This window comes from Coccomyxa subellipsoidea, assembly GCF_000258705.1.
Source record: "Coccomyxa subellipsoidea C-169, whole genome shotgun sequence".
Lineage (NCBI taxonomy): Eukaryota > Viridiplantae > Chlorophyta > Trebouxiophyceae > Coccomyxaceae > Coccomyxa > Coccomyxa subellipsoidea.
This window is the reverse complement of record NW_005178041.1, coordinates 278,788-302,009: the sequence shown is the minus strand read 5'-3', so window position 1 is coordinate 302,009 and position 23,222 is coordinate 278,788. Positions and strand designations below refer to the sequence as shown.

Here is a 23,222-nt window from a genome sequence, read left to right as displayed (position 1 = left end):
GCAGCAAGTTTCAAAATGTACTCTCCACATCCTGAGACGCGCTGCTCATGGCTCAATGTTCATTTCTCCGCCGAGAAAGCTTGCCAGGCCTTTAGGACCATCCTGGCGTTTACATGCATTGCTAAAATTCCCCCAAGCATTCAGAAAGGTTTGAATAATCTGTGTGGTCGTGTGAGACGATGCCAAATTTGTGGAGGACATGACTTCTCGGGGGCGTCTTGCATAGTCATCTCAAGATTGCTGTACTGAGAGGTCCCACTTGAAAGTCATGTCTTTCACAAAGCAGATGTATAGAGTCTGGGCCCATGCAGCGTTAGCTTGAGCCTCTGAAATCATGTGGAAGACCACCGAAGTCAGATGCTGCTGGAAACATAATCCACACAGTTGGTGTCCAGCAGGGCTTTGCGCATGCATTATTCGAGGGTTGAAATACAGATTTTATGACTCAAGCCAAGCTCAGCACCAGCAGTGTCCTGCAGGGCTTTGTGCATGCGTCGTTTGAGGGCATAAAGAGCACGGAAGCTGCGCTGCGGCTGCTGCGGCAGTTCAGGAGCGTGCTGCAGCGCGACTCCCTGAAGGCTGACCTGGACGCCATGTACTCGGTGAGCTGGCATTGACTCACTCCTGCTCCGCATTTGCATTTTGTACACTGCATGCATGCACATTCGGATGTTTTAAATGTATATCACTGATCTGTCGACACAGTTGCTTATTAGCACACATATAGCACACATGGAGCCATAAAGCGCCTGCTGGGCACTTATCCGCAAGCATGCAACTTGTCTTTCCATGCAAGCGCTTTGTTCCCGATTTGGGTCCTGCACAACATCCGGAATCGTATTTGCTTGCATGCACCATGTCTCAATGCGCATGCATGCACGCTGGCTCCCATGTGATGCCATGATCCACAACACTGCTAGGATGCATGCATGCGGGCAGCTACCAAGAGTGCCACTCTGCAGAGGCCATTTTGAGTTGACAAAACTCATGTCTGGCATGCATGCAACAATACATAGCTGTGGCGCGTTTCTTTTCGGGCGCATGTGATATTGCAGCGGTGAGGATTGGTTGCCTGGTTGCCTGCATGCATACAAGCAACGCCTTCCCAAACCGCTGGAATGTCATTTGCAACCATGGGCACCATGAATTCTCTTTCACACTTCCGAGTGTTTCAGGGCACGTGTGTTTTTTATGCGTAAGGGTGACACTCCGGTGTCTGAGGGTTGCTAATTGCTAACCTGCCTACGTATATCCATGCATGCATGCAAGGCAGGCAGTGTTTGAGAGTGTTTGTGTTGGTCCATGCGCGCAGGTGATATTTCAGCGTTTTGCAAAAGACTTGGAGGCGGTACAGGGCATGTATGAGAGGGGCAAGCGGCGGCCGATGCTTCCGAGGGGAACTCCTCCGGTGACCGGGCACATCCTGTGGGCGCGTCAGCTCCTGCGCCGCATCGAGCCCCCCATGGCCCAGTGCGCGACTGCTCTTCTTCTTTTGTTTTTTTTTGAATTCATGTACCCATTCTGGTATAATTCGGGTTCAGGGATGAGGGTGAACCCCCAGAATTAGTTGGTATTAAATAATATTCATGCCGGAGGCGAGGTGTGCGCGCAGGCGAGCTGCAATGAAGGCTGACACACATCCTCAAATCGTATCCTATCTGCGCTCATTTGTGATTGACAGGACCCCGGACTCCCCGTTTGGAGGCTTGAGTTGGACTCGGTTTGGTGTTGTTTGATGGCCAGAGTCTCTCTTTGTGACCTTGGATGTGCGTGTGGTCCTGACTCTTGGGTCATGGCCATGCCAAAGCCAGAGCAACACAGTAAGAATGCATGCTGTCAAATGCAGTGTGAATATTTTATGCTAGGCAACTGCACTCGTCGTGGACCTTAATGTGCACATTTGGTAATGTTAGCAGCGCTTGCCCTTTCTGGCATGTGGATGAATAAAGGGTTGCCCAAAGCGCACGTTGCAATGGCTGATGAAGGGTCCTTGCAGCGTGTGCATTGCCGTATAGGGGTTCAGCCACATGCTGACGGCAGGCCAGCCACGACCCCCGTATCATATAAGCAAGTGCAACGTAGAAACTACCTGAGAGGCTACGCCAGTGACTCACTCCTATCCCAACGGCCTTTCCTGTGCTCTACTATCTTGAGCCCAGGGCCTGCAACAGGAGGTTATGACTAACGAATATTGAGCCAAAGAGTGAACGTCAGCGAACTCGCACAGATCAAGCAATCGTTGCCATGCAGCGATGGTGGTGCCATGTGTCTGTTGAGGCGCTGGCAGTATGTGGGGGCTTCTCTTTGGAAATGAAGAGTTTGAAAATGGTATATGTTGTGTGCAGGTTTGCCAGGAACAAGGAACTCATGGCCGCCAAAGAGAGCAGGCCCATCATCCAACTCTACAACAGGTGAGTCGCCGAATTGACCAAGGAGAGTGGTCCACACGTAGGCACTTGCTCGGCATATTCTCTAGTCTCTATTCTGCATTAATCTGTGAGTTTGCTGTCGTTTGGAAGTCCCCAGCCCCTGTTTTGCAGCCCATTCTGGACGTGGGCAGGCCATGATTTCTGGAGAACCGGCATTTCTACGGTGCTCCTCTAGATTGGGCGGACTGAAAAGCATGACAACTCCCCTGCATAGAGGGTTGCTATGTGCCTCATGTGTGCTGGAACTGAATTCTTTGAATTCAAAAGAGTCTGGCACATATCAGGCGCTCGCTGCCCTCTGTGCGGGGAAGTTGTCGAATTATTATTATTATTATTATTATTATTATTATTATTATTATTATTATTATTATTATTATTATTATTATTATTATTATTATTATTATTATTATTATTATTATTATTATTATTATTATTATTATTATTATTATTATATGCTTTTCTTGCCAAGAGGCAAGGTGCGTCCTGCAGACAAGCTGCAGTTGAAGGCTGCCATAAACCTACCCCTTGTTGGACTCGCCATAATAGCCAAGGAAAAAGGTGTCAAAAAGTTCTATGCTGCAGTCTTGTCTAGTCCCTCTGCTCTCAGCCGTTCATGATAGTCAATCCACACCACACTTATTGCAATCGTAGAAACGACCAGCCTCTCTGCAGTCTCTTGATACCTTTCATGTCAAAAAAAGGTGCAACCTCCGGTGTCTGATTGCTGACACAGGGTTGCTCGCGCGTTGGTGGAGTATGAGATTGTGTGGCATGCCAGCTGGCTCAAGGGGGTTGATTCAGCGCTGGGCGGCCTCTCATGCACCCTCATCTGCCAGGACCCCAGCTCAGGTGCGCAGCTCAGAATATCTTTTTTGACAAGGTTGCTCTTGGGTCATGTAACTATAATGGGCATCTTTATCATGACACAGTCATGGCGCGATGACTCGCCAATGGAGCATGCGGCACCGGCTTGTCAAAGTTAGGATTGCAGCAAAGCATCTTGTCTGCAGCACGCTCTGCTCAAGGTAAGCAAGAGGCGGGGAAATGGGTTCAAGAACAAGCTAAGTTGTTCCACAGAGCACATATAAACCTCATGTATGTGCTAGCCATTCTTGGTAGGCACACTTTCCGTGAGAAGAACAGCTTTTCATGAGTTCGTGCGTACTCGCGAATGATGGCACATACTGCAGGTTACCAGATTGTAGTCAGAGGAGCTGCCCTCAGATTTCATGTCCCTGCACAACTACTGAGAAATAATGTTTCTAGCACCTTGCAGAGAGGCACCAGCAGTTTCTGTATGCATGTATCTCTATTCATGGATTTTGTGATCTCCCATTTCCAAAGAGCCCCTCTTAATTGCACCTCGCAGGGAGGCACCACGTGAATTTCCAGAGGTCTTTGTTGGAGTTGATCCGCGAGGCGCGTTCTCTCGGACGGCTGGGCATAGAAGTGCCCGAAGCTGCACGGCTGGCGCTGACCCAGGAGCACAAGTTCCGGGCGTACTACGACCGGCTTTGTCACCTTTTGCTGGTGAGTTACCGCTGACTCACCAATGACTGGATATATTTTCTGTCTTTTTATGTCACCCGTTGGTCACTGATGACATAGGACTAAAATTATTCATACCTGTAGAGGGACAGTGCCAAAGCTGGGGGCACTTGTTGCAAATGGCTTTTTTCCTATGTGGCGGCCTCATATGAGACCTGATTCCATGCCGCTGAATCAGGCTGTCTTTGGGTGTCACGTATGATCAAGCCCAGTCACAGCCCTGCCTTCACCGTTTGGCTCGGCGCTCTTGGACCCGTGAACATGCTGAGCAGTATCTGAACAGCTGGAAGGCTGACGGCTTGAGAGCCCCGCTCTTACATTCACAACCCTTTACACCGTCGTTCGCATGCTGGTGGGTGCACTCAAGGGTATGCAAGCTGAATGCAGATATAAAAGATTCATGGCCATACCCATGTCATCATGGCATACGTGACCATATACTTGCATCTCTACCCTCACCTTTGATGCCCCGATACTCCTGAAATCTGCGCCATATCACAGCCCTGTGCGCATCACTGTGCAATATCAAAATCCGAGTTTTCTTTGTTGTGTCCCCTCAGGAGCATGAGAGGGTTGTGAGCAGCGTTCCTGCCGCTGCGCTGCCGCTGCTTGAACCTCAGTTGGCAGCGATGGAGGCTCGCCTCAGGCCGGGTGCCACAGTGCTGACGTGGGCGAGCATGAACATCGACGGCTACCTCCACTTTGCGCACCAGGTGACTCATCTGTGTAGTCATGCACCCGTGCATGCAAACAATACATAAACGCGGGGGGGAAAATTTGCAGGGGGAGCATGTATGCAGGGTCAACTTTGGAGACTTGCCGCCTGAAGAGTCATCTCGAGACATCCTGAGGAAAAAGTGAAGGCATTAGGAGGAAACCAAAGGCGCAAGAGCTGCTCTTTACTGTCCGCTGTTCTCTTGGATGACAGCATGCCATTGCAGTTACTAGGCGCAGCCTATATTTAGGGTTTGGGGTTTAGGGTGTAGGGTTTAGCACACGGGCCTGTTATTTGTACTCCATGTCGGCAGATGTGCTGTCCTTAATGTGCTGTCCTACAGCAGACCGAATTTTCACAATTTGTTATTTTGTTGCTTGTAGGGACTGTCTCACCTGAAGAGACTAGTAACAAAGGCGACAGACCTGCAGAGTGTTGATGCCTCTCCATATCCTTGCCGGTCAAGCTACTGTGTAGACCATACAAAGACACAGCTTGTTGTGCAGTAACTCAAATCCGTACAAGATTCAAAATTGCTGTGCGCAGGGGTTGTCGCAGCTGGAAGGACTGGTGACCAAGGTGGCGGACGTGCTTCACAGTCGAGCAGACAGCAATCTGCGCGCGGTGCAAGCAACCCGCCTAGTGGACCTACCCCCCGAGCGGACATTCGCCGCCGATGAATTCGCCTCGCACCAAAGCGGCTTCACCAAACGCCAGACCGAGCGCCTCTCCATAAGGTTTGCATGCTTCTTGTGTGCTCCTAAATGAGTGCAAAGATCTGATCACGCATGTGTTGCGGGCACATGGATGTATGGTGCACAAAATAGGAGTGTTGCGGTGACGCCAGTGTTGCCGGTTGCCTGGTGACAAACAATTACTCACCGGAACTCACTTGAGCGATGCTTAACGCTGGACCCATCGGGGACACTGGCCCTTATCAAAATGGCACTTTTTGCATTGCTGACGAGACAATGCCGCTCTATTTGGGCACGTGCACTTGGGGCACTCTGAATAGAAGGACTGCGGTGAGGCCGGTGTCTAGTTTTCCGCGGGCGCCAAGCAAAGAACCTGAAATGCGGTTATTTCAGTGTTTTCTGCCGGGAGCATATTTCCTACCCGGCAGGAAGGAGTGACACGTGCCTCATCGGGACAGCCAGTGCAGATTGTCCATTGCTGAAGACACAATGTTATTTAGGGCGGGCGCCTGCATAGCTGCACCACCAATAGACTTGAGGCGGTGAAGCCAGTGTCAAAGCTCTCTGCTTGTATCAAGCATTGGCCCTGGGTGATTAGTCATAGCGCTTCAGTGATAGCATGCTTGATACTGGCACGCAGCTGTGACACTGGTCGCATCGGTAAGACCAGTGCAAAATCTCCATTTCCAGAGAAAGAACGTCGTGTTATGCATGCACCTGCAATGACGTGATATTTTATCCTGGGAGAAACACTTGCGTTGAAGCCAGTGCTGTTCTCGCCTGGTGAGAGGCAAGCGAAGCTGGTGGCAATTCGCTGGGAAAGCGGATGTCATCAGAAACAATGGCACGGGCATCATCGGAAGGGAAGTCAGCACCTCAAGTAGCTTCTTTGCTGCCTGCTTGGTCCGCCAGTGGCCGACTTGGGCCAGAAATTTGAGATTTCTCATTTGGATTGATGTGAATTGCAGGAACAAGGAGGTTGAGAGGAGCGTGGATGAGGTGATCCGACTGGCGGAGCACAGCCCCTGCGGCGACGCGGAGGGAGTCATTTTGCCTGACAGCGCCAAGGGGGCGTTCCGGCAACACTACTCCCAACGCATGCACCAGGTGAATACAAATCAGTAGTGCGATTTTTCCCTGAAGTAAATCCAATGATGGAGGGGTGTTGCTCTGGCAAATGCAAATTAAGTGAATTCTTGAGCTCGTGGCAACTGACTGACTTGTCCTTGGGCAGTTGAAGCACATAGTAGAGATCCTCCTGTGCAGCTCAAGGTTCAGGACATTTTGGCAGTTGATGCTCCTCAAGGGGCCATGTACCTCTTGCAAAAGCAGCAATGCTGCTGCCGCACTTTTGGCCAGCCCATCTCATGCCTCATCCTTCCATTTATAATTTGAGTTCAAATTCCGTTGCCTGAACAGGATATCCTTGCGGCGACAGATAACAGCCTGCCACGGTCAAGGGTTGTAGCAGCAAGCTCCTTTTCTTATTTTTATTCAATGAGTGTTGCCTGAACAGGCTGTCCTGGCAACGACGGGAGACAGCCTGCGCGCATTGCAGCGGCGAGTCAGCGGTCCGGTCTGCAACGGCGTTCCTGCTGCGCTGTTCCAGGTGGCGGTTGAGCTGAGCGTGCCCAGCGTGGGGCTCAGCCCATCACCTGCCGCCATCCAGGCCTCCATAGACACCGCAGCACAACAGGTCGCTATATACTCTTTTATTCCTCTGCTAAATCTTTGTAATTTGCGAGCCTTCAAGATTTGGTGTAAGTTCTACGTTTTTGTAATATTATAATTGCACGTTTTACAGTCCTTAAGGGCTAGGTACATCAAGCAACACCTGCAATTAATTCTCTTCTTGATTCTTTCTCTCACACACTCATTCCGGCTCTTGAATGAATTTTGGACTTTGGTGCTGTGGTGGGCTCCTCCAACTTCAGGATAACAGATCTATACCTCTTTAGTACTGCCTTGTGCCGCAGTCTCACATTATTACGGTGCTGGCGAGTTCTATAGTGCTTGACACTCTATTGCAGGTGCTGCACTGCTCGAAGGCCCTGAGGGTGTGGGCGGGGGGGCAGCAAGCGGCTGAGTCCTATGGTGACCTCATCTCCCGCGATGCTGACATCACCCAGGTGCCTAGTTTGGCTCAGCAGTTTCAAAATATCTTCCCTCAAGCTACTTGCTCTCCTGTTTGGCCTGTCCAACACCTCAGCTGTGGCTGGAGCAAATTCCGCAGAATCTGAATTTGCAATATACTATCTGCATATTCTCGTCCCTGGCCCCGGCTGGCGGGGGCGGTATAAATGCTGAGCAGCATGCCCACGATTGGTTCCGTCTAACTTGGATCTGGCGAGTCCAATAAGGGGTGGGATTATAGGAGCCTTGAAGGGCAGCTTGTCTGTAGGACGTACTTTGCCTTCTGGCAGGTGACAGCGTGTAATGATAATAATAATAATAATAATAATAATAATAATAATAATAATAATAATAATAATAATAATAATAATAATAATAATAATAATAATAATAATAATAATAACAATAATTATTTTAACACGCTGGTCCTGCCAAGAGGCAAGGTGCGTCCGCATGCGTCAGAGTGTGATGATATAACAACAGAATTCATGTCTACAAGCAAACCCTGCAGGAATCATCTTGGCAGAGACATGTAGCAACCCTGCCGCAGGTTGAAACTTGCATCAAATGACATGCTTTGCTCAATGCAAGGTTTCAATGTTCCAATTCGAGGTACTTTTGCTGCTGCAGGTGGTGCAAGCATTGGCTGGTGCGGTTGAGGCAAGCACGGCGGGAGTGGCTGCGTTTCTGGGCGGCTTTGACAGCTTCTCCTTCCTGTGGCAGCGGGACATCGCCACCGAGCACGCCAAATTCCTCACCAGCAACCCCAAGCTAGAGGTACTTATCCAGTGCCTCTTCCTTAATTTTTACTACTTAGTACTTTTACTACTTTTTCACTACCTTTTTGTACTACTTTTTACTACTTTTCATTGATTACTGGGACATGAATGCTCGGTGATGGGGACTGTTTGGTTCCGGTGGAGCAATGCCAGGAAGGTTGATGAAAAGCTGCGCCAGATGAACAAATCCACATGCTTGCCTCTCCAGTGTGTTTACCAACACATGAGGCCTTCTGGCAAGATTTCTCTGGATGCCCAAAGTATGCTGCGGAGCAAGGACCATAAGAAAGAACAAAGGCACGATAGAGTGTGTCCTCATCAAAACTTGAGGGGGTGAGTTTGACGGATTTCTTGAAAGGGCGATTGTGCGGATGCTCAGGATTTCGAGGGTGAGCTGAAGAAATACCTGGCGGTAGAAAGAGCGGTGGCAGAGGCATCGCCCTCGTACAGAGCGGGCACCTTGATGCTGGACACCTCACCGCTGCGCGCCAGCCTCAAGTCGGAAGTTGCCGCCTGGAAAGCCGCATTCGCCAGGAACCTGCACCGAAAGGGTGCTGAAGATCTGCGGGTGGGGTTGCCCTGTCATATATTCTTTTGCTTCTCGATCATTCTCAAGTTGCACAAACCTTGAAGATCACGTGGATGTGTATCTTTTCATGAAACTAGGACTCGGAATGGCCATGCATGAGGCTCAGCATAAGCTTGCTTGGAACGGTTTGTTTTACTGAGCGACAGAGTGCCAAGTCAAGCTGCAATCGGGGGTTTCCAAGGGTCAGAAGTTGATGAAAGAGCAAGGTATTCAGGAAAAGGCTTGTAGCTAGTTACGTTTGGCCTTGGGCGCTGCGTTAATCTCCAATGAAGCTTGTCAATGAAGGACAGGGTGACTCAACAGTGAGTATGCGCACAGGTGTTTGAGGCGTACCTGCGAGAAACGAGTGCCAAGCTGAGTGACAAAGTGGCAGATCTGGAAGATGTGCGCAGTGTCATGCTCACCATCAAAGAGGTGAGCCGTCTTACATGGTGCGCAAAACTTTGGTGCCACAGCGGTGTTCAGTATGCCTGCAGCAGACGGGACGAAATGAAATACCAAATGAGCTTGCCTCCGCAGAAGTGGAATGTTGAATATGGGGATGAATGCTCGTGCTGAAGCTCGCTCGTGCTTTCCTAAATTTTGTGTTAGGTTAGCACGAGCAGCTCGCAGATGGCGAATTTGTCCCCGATTAGCATGACGCTCTCCTGTCCGGCAGCTTGAGTCTTTCTGTCCATCTAGAAGCAACCCTGTTTGTGCTAGGCAAAAGCAAACACGCCGATTATCAAAAGTGACAGCAAATACGCATGGTCGTGTCGTGTTCAGGTAAACGAGCGGGAGGTGGACATCGATGCCCACATTGCACCCATTGAGGACATGTACGCGCTGTTGGCTCGCTACGAGGTGACTCATCTCCCGGCATAGATATTCTGCACTTTCATAACTACCACATTACGATAACTGTAATCAAACGTTTTTACAGCCCTCCAAGGCTTCAGGCCTTCCAGCAGCACTTTTGTGGGTCTCTTCCACGTCCTTGCATTTTCTCCACCAGTCGCACCGGAGACCAACTTCTGTTACTTCAGCTGTAATTGTACTTCTCTCTGCTTCATGGCGGCGTGATTCCTCAGTCCACCCATCATGTGAGTGAGCGGCCACAGGCTCATGTGATATGTGGCACAAGAAATTCCACTGTCATGAGACTGAGACAACCAGCCTTGAGTGCAAAGCTTATTCCCCACCACATCAGTCATGTGACTTACGCCATCCTCTTTGCTTCATGGCGGCGTGAGTGCCTGGTCCACTGATCATGTGAGCGAAGGGCTATCGCCTCATCTTGTGTGCCCTACACCCTAGATAGGAATATAAGTAGGTGACTCAGGCTCATGTGATCTGTGGACCCGGCCATTCCCGCTGCCATGCGACAAAGACAGCAGGCCTTGCGTGAAAAGGAGGCTGTGACGGCAGGGAACATTGCAGTAAAAAGCTTGCAGATTTCCAGTCTTTGTAAATCTTATCCCTGACCAGGACAGCAAGAGCACACTGAAGGACATGTACATTCATGACAGTTAATCCGTCACAAGACCTTCTGCCAACTTTTCCAAATTTCATCTTCTGAAACCCAAACCCTAAATTTCAAAAGTTCAAATCTTAGTTTGTGATGGCAATGAATGTGCGCTGCAGGTGAAGCTGCCGGCGGAGGAGTTGGATTCGGTGAGTGATCTGCGGCAGGGATGGAAGCGTCTGCGACGGCGTGCCAAGGACGCCGGCGAGGAGCTGCACCGCCTGCAGGTGCGCGCATCTGCCGGCACATGCCGACGGACCATGCTAGAAACTGTTCAGAATTCCACTGCCAGCTATGTGACTCATTCAGCAAAGCGTGCTAGCATCAGAAACAGAAGTAGAGGTAAGCAAATATGTGTACGCTGCGATGGAGTACCGTAAACCCTACATCCTAAAATATAAAATATATAGCCGGCGAGGAGCTGCACCGCCTGCAGGTGCGGACATGTGCCGGCACATGCCGGCATGGCATTATGTGCTCAGCCATCAGCGCAGCTGCATGGTGTAGGAATTTGCTTGGCTGTTTTTCTGGGATTTTAATTTTGGATTCTGGGTTGCATTGCTCCTAGGGTTCTGCAAGGGGGAAATCTAGGCTTTTTTTAGAGTCATGCAGCTTTTGCAAAGCCTGAGAAACTTTCCTTGAAGAGCCACATGCTTGAGAGCATTCAGTGACGACAGCGGAATGGGAATTCAACTGGGCAGGCTTGTGGTGCATAGACATGACTAGAACTCAGAAGATCAGCACGGAGCTAAAGCACGGGCGTTTAGCGTTGAAGCGTTTTTTGTGCTTTAGCTGTGTGCTGATCTTTGAGTTCTAGTCATGTCTATGCACCACAAATCTGCCCAATTGAACTCCTATCCAGCCGTTGTCACTGAATGCTCTCAATGAAACCGATGTGCTTTTGCCTTCAATACTTTTCCATGCCTTGCAACGGCCATGGGAAGCTTGATTGCAGAAGTAGTCCAGCGTCCCTCAACTGTTTACCAGTCCAGTTGCTATCACGGTTTGTGAATGTTGGAGCAGGCAGGCTTTCAGAAGAAGCTGGTTTGCAGGTTTGACGGATCAGATGAGATCATTTTTCTTCTCAAATACTCAAATTTGAAATATATGAGTTTGCAGCAATGGCTTGTGTCTGTTGGAGCAGGCGGGCTTTCAGAAGAAGCTGGCGGCGGACGTGGGCAGCTTCGTGGCAGATGCGCGCAGCTTCCGCATAGAGTGGGAAGCGAACGGACCCATGCTCCCTGGCCTAGACCCCATGGAGGCCGTGGACCGATTGAAGAAATTCCAGCAGCCGTTCGAGGTGTGACACCCTTCTACCTCTTTTTAAGAAATGGGTGCACCCAAAATAAGCTCGGGGAGTAATTTGCAAGGGCAGTCTGCGCGTGGCTGGGATGCTAACCCGCAGTTGAGGCCTGCAAAGCATCTTGTCATCTGTTCTGCTTATATTAGTGTTTTAAGGGAATACATGCACGCAGCTCACGCCAGCGGTTGCTTCACATCTTGCCATCAAGGCGCCAACCGCAGTGTGTCGGCAGCACTCTCAAGCGCAACCCAGCAGCCGGAAATGGGACTTGTAAAGTGGATGACACATGTCCCCATCTGTATCATATTTTAGAAGGTTATTTCCCTGAAGCATAAACCCTAAACTCTATAAGTATAGGGAATGCAGGGGTGGGTTTTCAAGTGCTGACAATGTAGGATATGCGGTGGTGCAGATGCGCAAGCGCAAGTGGGACAGCCTGGCGAGCGGCGAGGAGCTCTTTGGCCTGCCCGTAACTCTGTATCCGGGCCTCGAGAACACCGAGCGCGAACTCTCCATGCTCAACCGCCTCTACTTGTGCGCCCCTTTTAAATTTTTCTCTTCTTAGGGGTTCACTTTTTAGGGTTACGGGGTTAGGCAAAACCCTAAAAACCCCCTTCAAAATCCCTTAATCTGTACATGCAAACCATCAGCCGGCAACACGTGGGGCTCTTTCTCCTGTTCGAAACACTGTGTCTTCTGGCTCCGACGAAGATTGCTTTTGGGATGGGCAAAGAGCAACTGTCGATGCCCAGTCGCTTGTCACACTGCAAATACTTACCCATCCTTCAGCTGTGCCTGCTTGAGCCTCGTGCCTGCAGCAAATGGCAATCCCTGGATACTGCGTCACAGGATTTTGGTCCATTGCCCTTTGTCCAAGCATACCGCCTTTGTTTTGGAATTGGGCAGTGCATCAGGCAACCTCTGACGCAGTTCAAGGATCGCCATTTGCCGCAAGCTACAAAGCGGCTTACCTTTTGTGATTACCAAAACGCTGCATGTTCTCCATTTTGCCGAAATAAAGTATCATCCCTGGCTGCGTGTGTCACGCTTTCCTTATTTCTTGTGATGTTAGCATGCCTAATGTTGATGACATCAGCGGGTGACTCACTATGCGCGCAGGCTGTACGTTACGGTCATCACCACGATCCGCGGGTTCGGGGAACTCCTCTGGACGGACGTGGTCGCCCAAATGGACACCATGAATGACACCGTGCTCGCATTCCAAGCGCAGGCCAAGAAGCTGCCAAAGGCGTGCCCTTCAATTGGCTTTTAACAATGGCCTGCCAGCACACCAATTACTGCCCTTTTTTATTTGACCAAATTCAGAAAGTATGCCTGCATGGTTTATTTAGTGTCTTTCAAAAGCCAACGTGGCTTTGTATAAATGAAGGAGGCAGATTTTTGGCCTTTAAGAGGCTTTCGAATGTCCCTTTCGAGGCCACAATATGAAATATTCCCTAGAAAGGTTCACTAGCACAATATATGAGCAGCGTGCCCACGGTTGATTGGGTCTTGCTGGGATCTGGCGAGTCCATCAAGGTGTAAGATTATGACAGGCAATACCTGCAGCTTGTCTGCAGGGCGCACCTTGATTGCTGGCAGGAAAAGCGTGTAATGCAAAAAATAGAAATACGAATAGTGGATGATGGCGCGCGCAGGCGCTGCGGGAATGGCAGGCGTTCAATGACTGCAAGCGGACGATCGATGACTTCCTGGAGCAGCTTCCGCTGTTCAAGGCGCTCGCCAGCCGAGCTATGCGCCCGCGGCACTGGCAGGAGATAATGCGCGCCACCGGTGAGTAATTCCTTTTCCGGCGTCTCTTATATGCCAAAATCTCCTCCCAGCCGTAATACATTGAAAAAATGGCTGAGGTTTGGGAGCACGGATGATGAAATACCCGGAGAGACCTGCTGTGTTTCTTGGGCTTTACGCCGTCTTTGGCTAGTATTGTTCCAAGTGCGATGCTGCACTGCGGGCAGGTCAGCACAGAGTTGCAAGATCTGAGGACATGTGCTAATACAACGACTGCAAAATTGTCAACCAATAGTTATATTATCAGCACTGCACGGAAAGACTGACCTTGTTTACTTGCCATGCACAATGTACATAATTTTCATGGCCAGCTGGTGCCCTCTCGATAATGCTGACTCACGCTATTCTCCCATATCTAGAAGAGAGTGACAAACACATGAGTCATCACTCACGTCTGTTCAGGCGTGCAACTGGATCTGTCGTAGGACATCTTCAAGCTGGGTCACCTTGCTGATGATGCCGACTCATCCAGCTGTCACTTGAATACCCTTCTTGATCAATGCACAAGTCATTGTGCGCCTGATCAGGCACGGAGCTGGACTTATCCGAGGACGTCTTCAAGCTCGGCCATCTGCTGGGCGCCAACATTCTGGCAAGGAGGGACGCCGTCGAAGACCTGGCCTCCGCCGCGCTGAAAGAGGAAGCCATCGAGGCCAAGCTGGCGGCCATCGCTCTCGACTGGGGTGACATGGCGCTCACTTTCCAGGAGTACAAGTCCAGAGGCGCCGTCGTGCTCAAGGTGAGGCATCTCGCAGCGCTCGTTCTCTTGTGGTTTGTAGATTCTTGTGGTCGATATCTATCGGGAAAAGGCATGCATAAAGGGCAGGGAGAAGCCGCGTTTGCGAGCCTATATTCTGTAAGTACCGGCGCACAATATTTCTGAGGGCACGATCAGCTGAGAAGAATTCTTGGTAGATGAAGCGGCATTTCAAGAGCAATCAGTCTGTCCTTCTTTTGCTATTTTCTTACTAAGCCACTTTCCTTCGAGATCAAAGGTGGAAAGGAAGAAGCGGGAAGACGTTTGCTCTTGGATTACCGCAGATGTAGAGATCCTTGCTGCCCTTTATCTCTGTGCGCTTGCCGGCAGAAGGATTGTGCTGTCCCCTCAGGTCGTAGCCTTTCATGTCTGTGGCTGAACAACAGCAGATGGCTCGCCTCTCATGCCGAGGATACTTTTAAACAGACCTGTCATTTGCAGTGCTCTGCCGCTCCCATGTTAGGCTACTGGCTAAGGGGCCACATCCTTGATATCACCCTGTTGCACCCTCGAGAAGCGCTGACGTCAGCGTTTCTTTCAAAAATTTTGGGTGGAAGAAAACGTGGCTACACGCATATGCTAGATTGCCTGAACTTTGAAGCCACAAGAGTAATTAAAATGCTGGGTTCTTCAGAAATTTTCTCCTGGAACCGGTGATTTTTGGCGTGCTTTTGCCGAGAAGGGATGAAATGTGGATTCCTGCGCTGGTGAGTTATCTTTAGTAGCCAATCGGTCGCTTCAAAGCAGGACTCTAAGGTAGTTTATGCGCCACAAAAAATGCCAGGTTTATTTGTTAAAGAGCCACGCTGACTTCAGGACGCCACTAAAAGAAACCCTGGCTGAAGTGTTCTTTCGACTTTACTGAACTGAGTGAAGTCCAGACTGGCACCTGGTCAAGATCCCTCCAGGGATGCCTTGCGGATGGCAGTCTTCTGATCCCCATCGTTTAATATGTAGGACTTTGGTTCTGTTATATGTGGGAACATAGTCTGCTGCAGCACAATCAAAAACACATTCAATAGGCTAACGTACCACTAAATCAAGAACATCAACGGGCAAAGGTAACATCTTCAGTGTTTTTAGGGTTTAGGGTCTTCTAGGACCATACAGGGTCATATAGGGTAATAGTAAAACCCTAAAGCCTACATAGAGAGTGCTGATGTTATGCGCGCAGCCGAGCGAGACGGCGGAGCTGGTGGAGAAGTTGGAGGATGCGCAGATGGCGCTCGGTTCCATGGCGACCAACAGATTTGCGGTGCCCTTCCGGGAACAGGTCACCACCTGGCTCGGAAAGCTCGGCCTTGTCAGCGAACAGGCGCGCTTATTCACCGCTGAGATCACTGATTATTTTTGGGGATTTTTATATATTTGGGGTTGGTAGGGTGTAGTCAGGGTATAAGTAGTGTGATGTGATGTGTGTGAACTAGCAGGGTATAACTAGGGTGTAATCCTAAATCCCGAACCTTACACCCAGCAAGCAAGGGAGTGCGGGGTGTGATGATGGACTGAGCAGAGTGTTCCCTAAAGACAGCCGTCCACAAGTTTGACGTATGAAGGCCTTGTCAGTGAACAAGCTCGCTCAATTTATCTTCTGTCATGCTTGTTTCCCTTTCCGGGACGATTCCTGTGGGTTGAGAACACAGAGCGGGGGTACTTAGTCTGTGATCAAGGATTGGTCTGTAGCTCCCACTCACTGCATGACTACGTGAGAATGTGCTTTGTCAGCAAGCCGGGCGTGCTTAGTCAGCGCTGATGTCACCCATGCTTCATCCAGATAGCCCTGATATACTTCCTCACAGAAAATCCTAAAAAGGGTGCACCCTAGTATATTGTCAATCTTTGGCCTGTGAGCCAGAGTTGAGAGACCAAGTGGCATTTTCTCAGGATATCGGGCCTCTGGTCGCCGTGTGGCGCTGTTCTGCTCTGTCCATTTCCTGCTGTGCTGTTGGTGAAGGCGGCAACGCAAACAGCGCAGTAGATTTCGAGGCAGACAGAAGACAGATACACACGGCGTGCAGAGGGCTGACAATGGCCAGCTTTGATTGAGCGTTGCAAATTATACGGACGGGAGTGGTCCCATAGACTGGCACGGGGATGAGGGGACTTTTTTTTACCTTCTAAGGGATTTACTGCGAGATTAAGTAATAAGCATGACAAAGAAGGGTGGTTGGTGCGCGCAGATAGAGCAGTGGCTGGCGGTTCAGAACCTGTGGATGTACGTTGAAGCCGTCTTCTCAGGCGGAGACATTGTCAAGCAGCTGCCGCTCGAGGCCAAGCGTTTCCAAAACATCGACAAGTCCTTCATGAAGGCTCGATTCCTGCTGTCCACCCACTATTTTACCTTGTCCATTTCCTATTTTTCTAAGAAGCGGGCCGTTGGCTCTGGGAGTTCTGCGCGCAGTGGTTGCTGTGTTTGTTTCAAGCATGCAAGGGTTAGTTGGTGGCCAGCTAGAGTCCATTGCTCAAGACATGTAGCATCTTCTCCTTCTCACCCAATCCCCAGCAAGCGGTGCTTATTGGGTGAGAGGAGTCAGTGCTTGCATGCCCTGTGTGATGCTGGCAATCCTGGTTTCTTTTGTATCACCCCTTGAACCTGAAGCAGAGCACTCGCAACATGCACCTCTCGCTTCTACAGGCAAAAACGTACATTCCTTGTGCAACAAAATTGTTTGAAGACAGCGGTCCGTACATGCATGCGGCAAGAGAATAACACTCTCTCCGCTGGTTACATTTTGCAGATTGTGGCGTTTGCCAGTGAGACACAAAACGTGTTGGCTGTCTGCGTGAGCTCGGACATGCTGCGTTCCCTCCTGCCCACGCTACTGGAGCAGCTGGAGCTGTGCCAGAAATCACTCAGCGCCTACCTGGAGACCAAGCGGGCGGAGTTCCCTCGTTTCTATTTCGTCAGCGACCCCACTCTGCTCGAGATATTGTCCCTTGGCAGTGACCCGCCATCTGTCGTGCCCCACTTCCAGTCTGGGCTGTTCGACTCGCTGTCCAACGTCACCTTTGACAAGGTGCGAGCTCCTTTTTGTACATCAGGCCAAGTACAAAATTAGTGTCTTACTGGTTATTGTTATTTCATTTTGGCCACCTGAGGCTCATCAGTCTTGTAGGCAGTCTGTCACTGCCCACCTGTCAAAAACTTCTCATGTGTTGCTCTTGCAGTTGCTGCCTTTTATATGGCAGCGAACGAACTTTCAAAGAGCCAAACAAGTGCATTCTGTGCAGGCCCTGAAGAGTTACCTTTTGCTGTCAATTGTGTGGTTCCTTCAGCATGATCGGGGCTGTCTGAAGCTTGTTGCATCTGGGGAAGGCCTGATAGTTAGTGCACATCAGCTGATGTCCTGACGTGTGCATTTGGCTTGAATATTCTGGTGTATGACTGACTTTTAGGATCTTGGCAGCTTTTACTGCAGCTTGTCTGCAGACGCACCTTGCTTCTGGCAGGAAAAGCATAAAATAATAATAACAATACTATTAATGACTGACTTGAAGCTCACGTTGCTGAGGGATTTAATGCGCAGGCTGACAAGGGTAGAATTCTGGAGATGTACAGTCAGCAGGGCGAGAAGGTGGAGCTGGAGCAACCAGTGGAGGCCAAGGGTGAGCGCTGAACTGACTCATGATGACTTATCGTCATCCAAGTCCACCTTTTGCTTGCTCGTTTCAACTATCAAAGCATGCCTTGGGTTTGTGCGTAGTCTTCTGCACACCAGTCCGAGGATTTCCTGGTAGTTGTGGTGATAGCTTTGCACTCACCCAGTGGAGGCCAAGTATGGGCCCTGCATTTGACTTATTTATTTAATATAGGATAGTGTTAAAAAACCCTAACTCCGAACCCTAAAAATATAGGTTAGGTTGGAATGAAGCATGCCTTGCTCACCTTGACCCCCCGCAGTCTTCATCCGGTGGTGTGACGGGTTGAGCACATCTCCAGGTGGGGTTGCTGGTGGTTCCGGTGGTCGCGAGAATCTTCATGGCTCATCGCAGCTCGTCTTATTTGTTCCTGTCATGCATGGCTGTATCCCTGCTGCTGGTAGGGATGGTGGGACCAAGCAAGATCAAATCATACTCAGAGTTCTCATTTTCGTGAGGGACCCCACTTTTTGTAGGGCCCTTTATGCGCGGCATATCACCTGGTTGAGCGTCAGACCCGACTTGTACTGGCGAGCGCATATAAAAAATAATGGCTATTTCACCCGGACCACCTGAATCCGCAGATGTGCGCATGCTGTCTTCTGCATGCGTCTGGCAGCGGCTTCCGGTGGTTTGGTGGCTGTTGGGCCGCTCAACATACCCAATTGTATTTACTTTCCAGATGTACTTTCCAGATGTCCAATGGCCACAATACTATGCACCATGCGATTAAGCTAGTAGATATAGGGACCTGGCCGGGGCAGTCATTGCCACTGCAATCGCTGGTTTGAACTTTGAAGTTCAAGTTTCAAGTTTACAAAATTAAAAATTCAGATCCGCGCTAGCATGGTCATGGCCTGGCCATAGGAGTCCAATGCCAGACAAACTGTTTCTGTTGGCATGTAAACTTGAAGTCAATAAGTTTAATTTCGATATCCATGCGCAGGAATGGTGGAGGGCTGGCTACAGCGGCTGGTGGACGGTATGCAGGGAACGATGAAGGCGATAATAAAACGCGCGCACAGAAATGTCATCGAGATGAAACTCCAGGACTTCATCTTCTCGCACCCGGCGCAGGTGGCGCTGCTGGGCCTGCAGTTCCAGTGGACCGCCGACACTCAGGCAAGTGTTTTCAAGCAATCCCCTTGCTTTTCTTAGGGTTTGGAGTTGTTTAGGGGGTTATTTTAGGGCTATGAGTCAGCGAGACCAGTGTTGCGCTGCTGGGCCTACAATCTCAGTGGACCGTTGACACTGAGGCAAGTATGAAGATTTGATGGTTTTGGGGATTGGAGGGTGGTTATAAGGATGGCGCTGCTGGGCCTGCAATTTCAGTACACCGCCGATTGGCAGGTGAAGCTTTTTATATAGTCCCCATTTTTAGGGTTGTAACCTTCAAGGGGTGGGATTCAGTGTACCTCACTTAGATGTGGCCATAAAGCGCTGAAATTCCTGAAGATTCAGTGAACCATTGACACGTAGGCAAGCTTCTATGGCATCCCTGTGTCACACTGAAAGTCTGCAGTATATCAGAGGGCTGAAGAAAGACCTCTGGCTCCGGTTTCCACTGGCGGCTGCCGCACGACTTTTAAACAAGGGGTTGATCTGTCCAAGGTGCAGTCATACCTTTGAATATGATCTCTAATTCAGGCGGCGCTCGTGGCGGCCAAGACGGACAAGACAGCGATGGTGAAAGCGGCGAGGAAGGCAGATGGTCTTCTACGCGAGATGGTTGCGATAACTCTGAAGAGTGACCTGTCGCGCATTCAGCGCACCAACCTCGAGACCTGCATCACCGTCCACATGCACCAGAAGGAAACCTCCGGTGCGCTTGAAATGTTTGTTTTTTCTTCCTCCTATACTTCCGCCCCGGCTGGCGGGGGGCGGTACAAATACTGAGCACCGTGCCCACGGTTGATGGGGTCTTGCTTGGATCTGGCGAGTCCAACAAAGGGTGGGATTATGGCGGCCTTCAACTGCAGCTTGCCTGCAGGACGCACCTTGCCTCTTGGCAGGAACCAGCGTGTAAAAAATAACAATAACACTTTTGCTGTCGGCTGCGACAGTCAAGTGCAGTCATACAGGACAAGTGTTCAGCGTGTGCTTGTTTCAGGGCAGCGGTGCCAATCCTATTACTAGCAATTGTCCATTTACCCATGTTGGCCCTTGCTGTATGAGAACTGTGCACCGTTTGCTGCGTACGGCAACAATTCCCAGGAGCTGAGGAAAATTTATGATATTGTGTACCGATGCCCAGAGTCCGTGGCATGCAAGCAAAGAAGTGCCCCTCCCTCCCTGGAAGTTTTGCCCAGTCTGATCCTCAAGGCGGCAGAATTACTGACCGAGGACTGCCTGTTTTGTTGTGTGCCATGCGCAGACACCTGCCTTCTTTCAAACACGCCCTTCACCGCAGTTAATGCCTTCTGGCAGATCTACAAACATGCCCATTCATGTGACGACATGCACAGAAAGTCAGATGTATCAAACACAGCCAGGTCCTCCCTCTCTGATAGTTGTCTCCCCTTTCATTGCTTATCTCGTGATGACCGATGACTAACTTATTTCTGTGTCCTGTGCCCAGAGGACCTGGTTCGGAAGAAGGTGCGGGACCCGACGGACTTCGAGTGGCTGAAGCAGTGCCGATTCTACTGGCGCGATGATCGCGACACAGTCATCATCTCAATCTGCGACGTCGACTTCGAATACTCCTTCGAATACCTGGGTGCGCGCTTCTTCTACCCTTTTATATAAATACAAACCATAGGTACCAATCGATGAAAGCCCCCTAGAGGAATACCTGGAGTGTGCGCCAGAAATGCCGAAGGCCTCTCAACAGTCCACTCACGGAACGTTCACCTTCGCAAGAGAACTTTGACGGGTGCGTGTGCCACTTCTTTGTAATTCTTAGCTATCCTGGGCCGGCTGCTGATAAAGGAGCTCTTTCATCTCTTTTGCCTTGCCTTGCTGATAGTATCTGCATGCTCTTGTTGCTATTATTACATGCTCGGCAAACCCAAAACCAGAGACCATAGGGCGGACTTGTGGAAGACAAGGCGGATTCTTGTGGCTCTGCTTCTGCACAGGCAAAACCTGTGCCAACATGGCTCATATGGCAACATGATACGGGCCGTGCTGCCACATGTGCAGCCTGTGCAGTAATGACCCCACTGGCTTCTTTGCCATGCCAGCAAGATTGCTTGCTCTAAAATTGCGTAATGTGTTTTGAAGCTGCTGAAAAAAAGGGGGAGTGAGTGTGAGGTTGCGTGGCGGCATGTGCGCGCAGGTGTCAAGGAGCGCCTCGTCATCACGCCGCTGACGGATGTCTGTTACGTAACCCTCAGTCAGGCGCTCGGCATGTTCCTCGGCGGCGCCCCGGCCGGCCCGGCCGGCACCGGCAAGACCGAGACCACCAAGGCATGCTTGATTTTCTCATGACACTTCGACAAGCAATTTGCTATTGAGCTAAGGAGAGCAGGCAGAAGGCAGCCTTGAGAATGCAAGGAACCATGCCTGCAAGTTCTTCAATTGGCCACAGTATGGAAGCGGCAATCCTACCCATTGATTCACTTCTGTTTCATTTTGTGCAATGATACAAGATGAGACAGAAGCGAATCCATGGGTGGCATCTGTCATCCCTATCTCTGCAAACTGCTAGTGTCCTTTCCATTCATGCTCGTTATCTTCTTGCTGAGATGCCAGGTCTGGCATTTCACGGGAAGTCAAGAGCTGAGTCATGCCTGCACACTCGCACAGGATCTGGGCAACACTCTGGGCAAGTACGTGGTGGTCTTCAACTGCTCCGACCAGATGGACTACAAGGGCATGGGGAAAATATACAAGGGGCTCGCGCAGAGCGGCCTCTGGGGCTGCTTCGACGAATTCAACCGCATAGACCTCTCTGTGCTCTCCGTCTGCGCGCAGCAGGCAAGTCACCGCTGAGTCATCCTTGCATGCTTTGGCGCGGTTGCTCGTCGAATGATGCGTTGATGGGGATTTGGGCAATGTCAGTCTGGGGATCATATTTACTTTGCAGTTCAGCTTACATTTCCAAGGAGTTGGCTTGCCTGCGTAAACCTTGAGGCGCCTTATTGCCAGAATGACCAGTTGATCATGCATTCATACAAGCGCACTGGCTTAATGTGGGTCCAAACCACAGTCCGTGTAGTGCATCAAGGTCGATCAAGACTAGCCAACTCTCTGACAATCAGGTCCTTACTTGTGCACCCGCTTGCGTGATGTTTGCAGCATCTCTTTTTGTGGACGTGCCTGTTTTGGCAACTCTCATGCGCTGACTCACCCTCCGTTTGCTGACTCACCTTACAATGACTCACCTTTGCGCCTGTTCTGGCACAGGTCTACTGCGTGTTGAGCGCCATACGAGAGCGGAGAAAGCAGTTCACATTCACGGATGGCTCGTCGGTTTCGTTGGACCCTAGGGTAGGTTTCTTCATCACCATGAACCCGGGGTACGCGGGGCGTCAGGAGCTGCCGGAAAACCTAAAGGCGCTCTTCAGGGGCGTCACCATGATGGTCCCCAACCGCCAGATCATCATGAAGGTGCGCTGCTTTTTTGTAGAGTTTTACGTTTCAAGCTTACCAACCCCTCAACCGTAAATCCTATAAAAGATGAAAAAATGAACAACAAATTAAAGTAAGCTGTGCTGTTTGCAAAGTCAGAAGTAGCCATGTGGCTTTTCGAAAGGGGCTGTTTTGGGAATGCTTTGTTGTGTTGCACCTGTAATGTGAACCGGCAATATGGCCAAATTTGCCTTCCTCTCTGGCAGCCTGGTACATGCAGACATGTTGCTGCCGGCATCACAATTGTTGTATGCAAAGAACTCAAGACATGGACGGGGCCTCTTCATGTTCTTATCGTCCTCCGAAAAAGGGCGAGAGCTTAAAATGCTGTCGCCCCCATCTGAGTCTGGACAATAACATGATGAGTTTCCAAGCCACTGCAATAATGTTTCCAGTTTGGTAGTGAAGAATGTACTTTCTGACGTGGTGTGAAGCTCATCACTTCATCCATTGGTTCGACTGCATGGCCCCTCTTCAAACTTTCGTACCAAAGGCATTATCTGACGAGAGGTCAAGTCACGGCCCTGGAGCAAAGGTGCAATGCTTCGGATGCTTGCTTGCTCAGAACAGGCCCGATCGGCAATGGGTGTGTCGCAGTCAGGGGCCACGGCGGTGAACGCGGACTGCGCTAGTCACGGCTGCGTAGTCAGATAACAGATCCCTCTAAAGCAAAAGAATCTACAATGTGTCATTTCAGTGCTGAATTCAGCGGGGGGCTGCTCAGGTGGCCTGCGTGGATACTTT

General features: G+C 50.3%; 1 protein-coding gene across 1 annotated transcript in view; it reads left to right on the top strand.

Moving 5' to 3' along the window:
* Positions 1 to 23,222, top strand: part of COCSUDRAFT_12377 (gamma heavy chain subunit of outer-arm dynein) — a gene marked incomplete at both ends in the record, with an annotated part of 65,075 nt that overhangs the window by 4,991 nt on the left and 36,862 nt on the right. The window contains 32 exons of the mRNA XM_005650775.1: positions 456 to 602; positions 1,313 to 1,470; positions 2,346 to 2,411; positions 3,163 to 3,278; positions 3,799 to 3,959; positions 4,538 to 4,690; positions 5,239 to 5,429; positions 6,356 to 6,494; positions 6,904 to 7,083; positions 7,418 to 7,516; positions 8,151 to 8,297; positions 8,679 to 8,867; positions 9,207 to 9,302; positions 9,654 to 9,731; positions 10,512 to 10,619; positions 11,534 to 11,692; positions 12,108 to 12,229; positions 12,815 to 12,946; position 13,304; positions 13,354 to 13,489; positions 14,035 to 14,246; positions 15,439 to 15,567; positions 16,445 to 16,587; positions 17,020 to 17,281; positions 17,792 to 17,870; positions 18,850 to 19,031; positions 19,551 to 19,725; positions 20,482 to 20,622; positions 21,184 to 21,256; positions 21,593 to 21,828; positions 21,953 to 21,954; positions 22,254 to 22,457. Of these exons, the coding sequence (XP_005650832.1) occupies positions 456 to 602; positions 1,313 to 1,470; positions 2,346 to 2,411; positions 3,163 to 3,278; positions 3,799 to 3,959; positions 4,538 to 4,690; positions 5,239 to 5,429; positions 6,356 to 6,494; positions 6,904 to 7,083; positions 7,418 to 7,516; positions 8,151 to 8,297; positions 8,679 to 8,867; positions 9,207 to 9,302; positions 9,654 to 9,731; positions 10,512 to 10,619; positions 11,534 to 11,692; positions 12,108 to 12,229; positions 12,815 to 12,946; position 13,304; positions 13,354 to 13,489; positions 14,035 to 14,246; positions 15,439 to 15,567; positions 16,445 to 16,587; positions 17,020 to 17,281; positions 17,792 to 17,870; positions 18,850 to 19,031; positions 19,551 to 19,725; positions 20,482 to 20,622; positions 21,184 to 21,256; positions 21,593 to 21,828; positions 21,953 to 21,954; positions 22,254 to 22,457 (4,416 nt within the window). The remainder of the gene's footprint in view (positions 1 to 455; positions 603 to 1,312; positions 1,471 to 2,345; positions 2,412 to 3,162; positions 3,279 to 3,798; positions 3,960 to 4,537; positions 4,691 to 5,238; positions 5,430 to 6,355; positions 6,495 to 6,903; positions 7,084 to 7,417; positions 7,517 to 8,150; positions 8,298 to 8,678; positions 8,868 to 9,206; positions 9,303 to 9,653; positions 9,732 to 10,511; positions 10,620 to 11,533; positions 11,693 to 12,107; positions 12,230 to 12,814; positions 12,947 to 13,303; positions 13,305 to 13,353; positions 13,490 to 14,034; positions 14,247 to 15,438; positions 15,568 to 16,444; positions 16,588 to 17,019; positions 17,282 to 17,791; positions 17,871 to 18,849; positions 19,032 to 19,550; positions 19,726 to 20,481; positions 20,623 to 21,183; positions 21,257 to 21,592; positions 21,829 to 21,952; positions 21,955 to 22,253; positions 22,458 to 23,222) is intronic.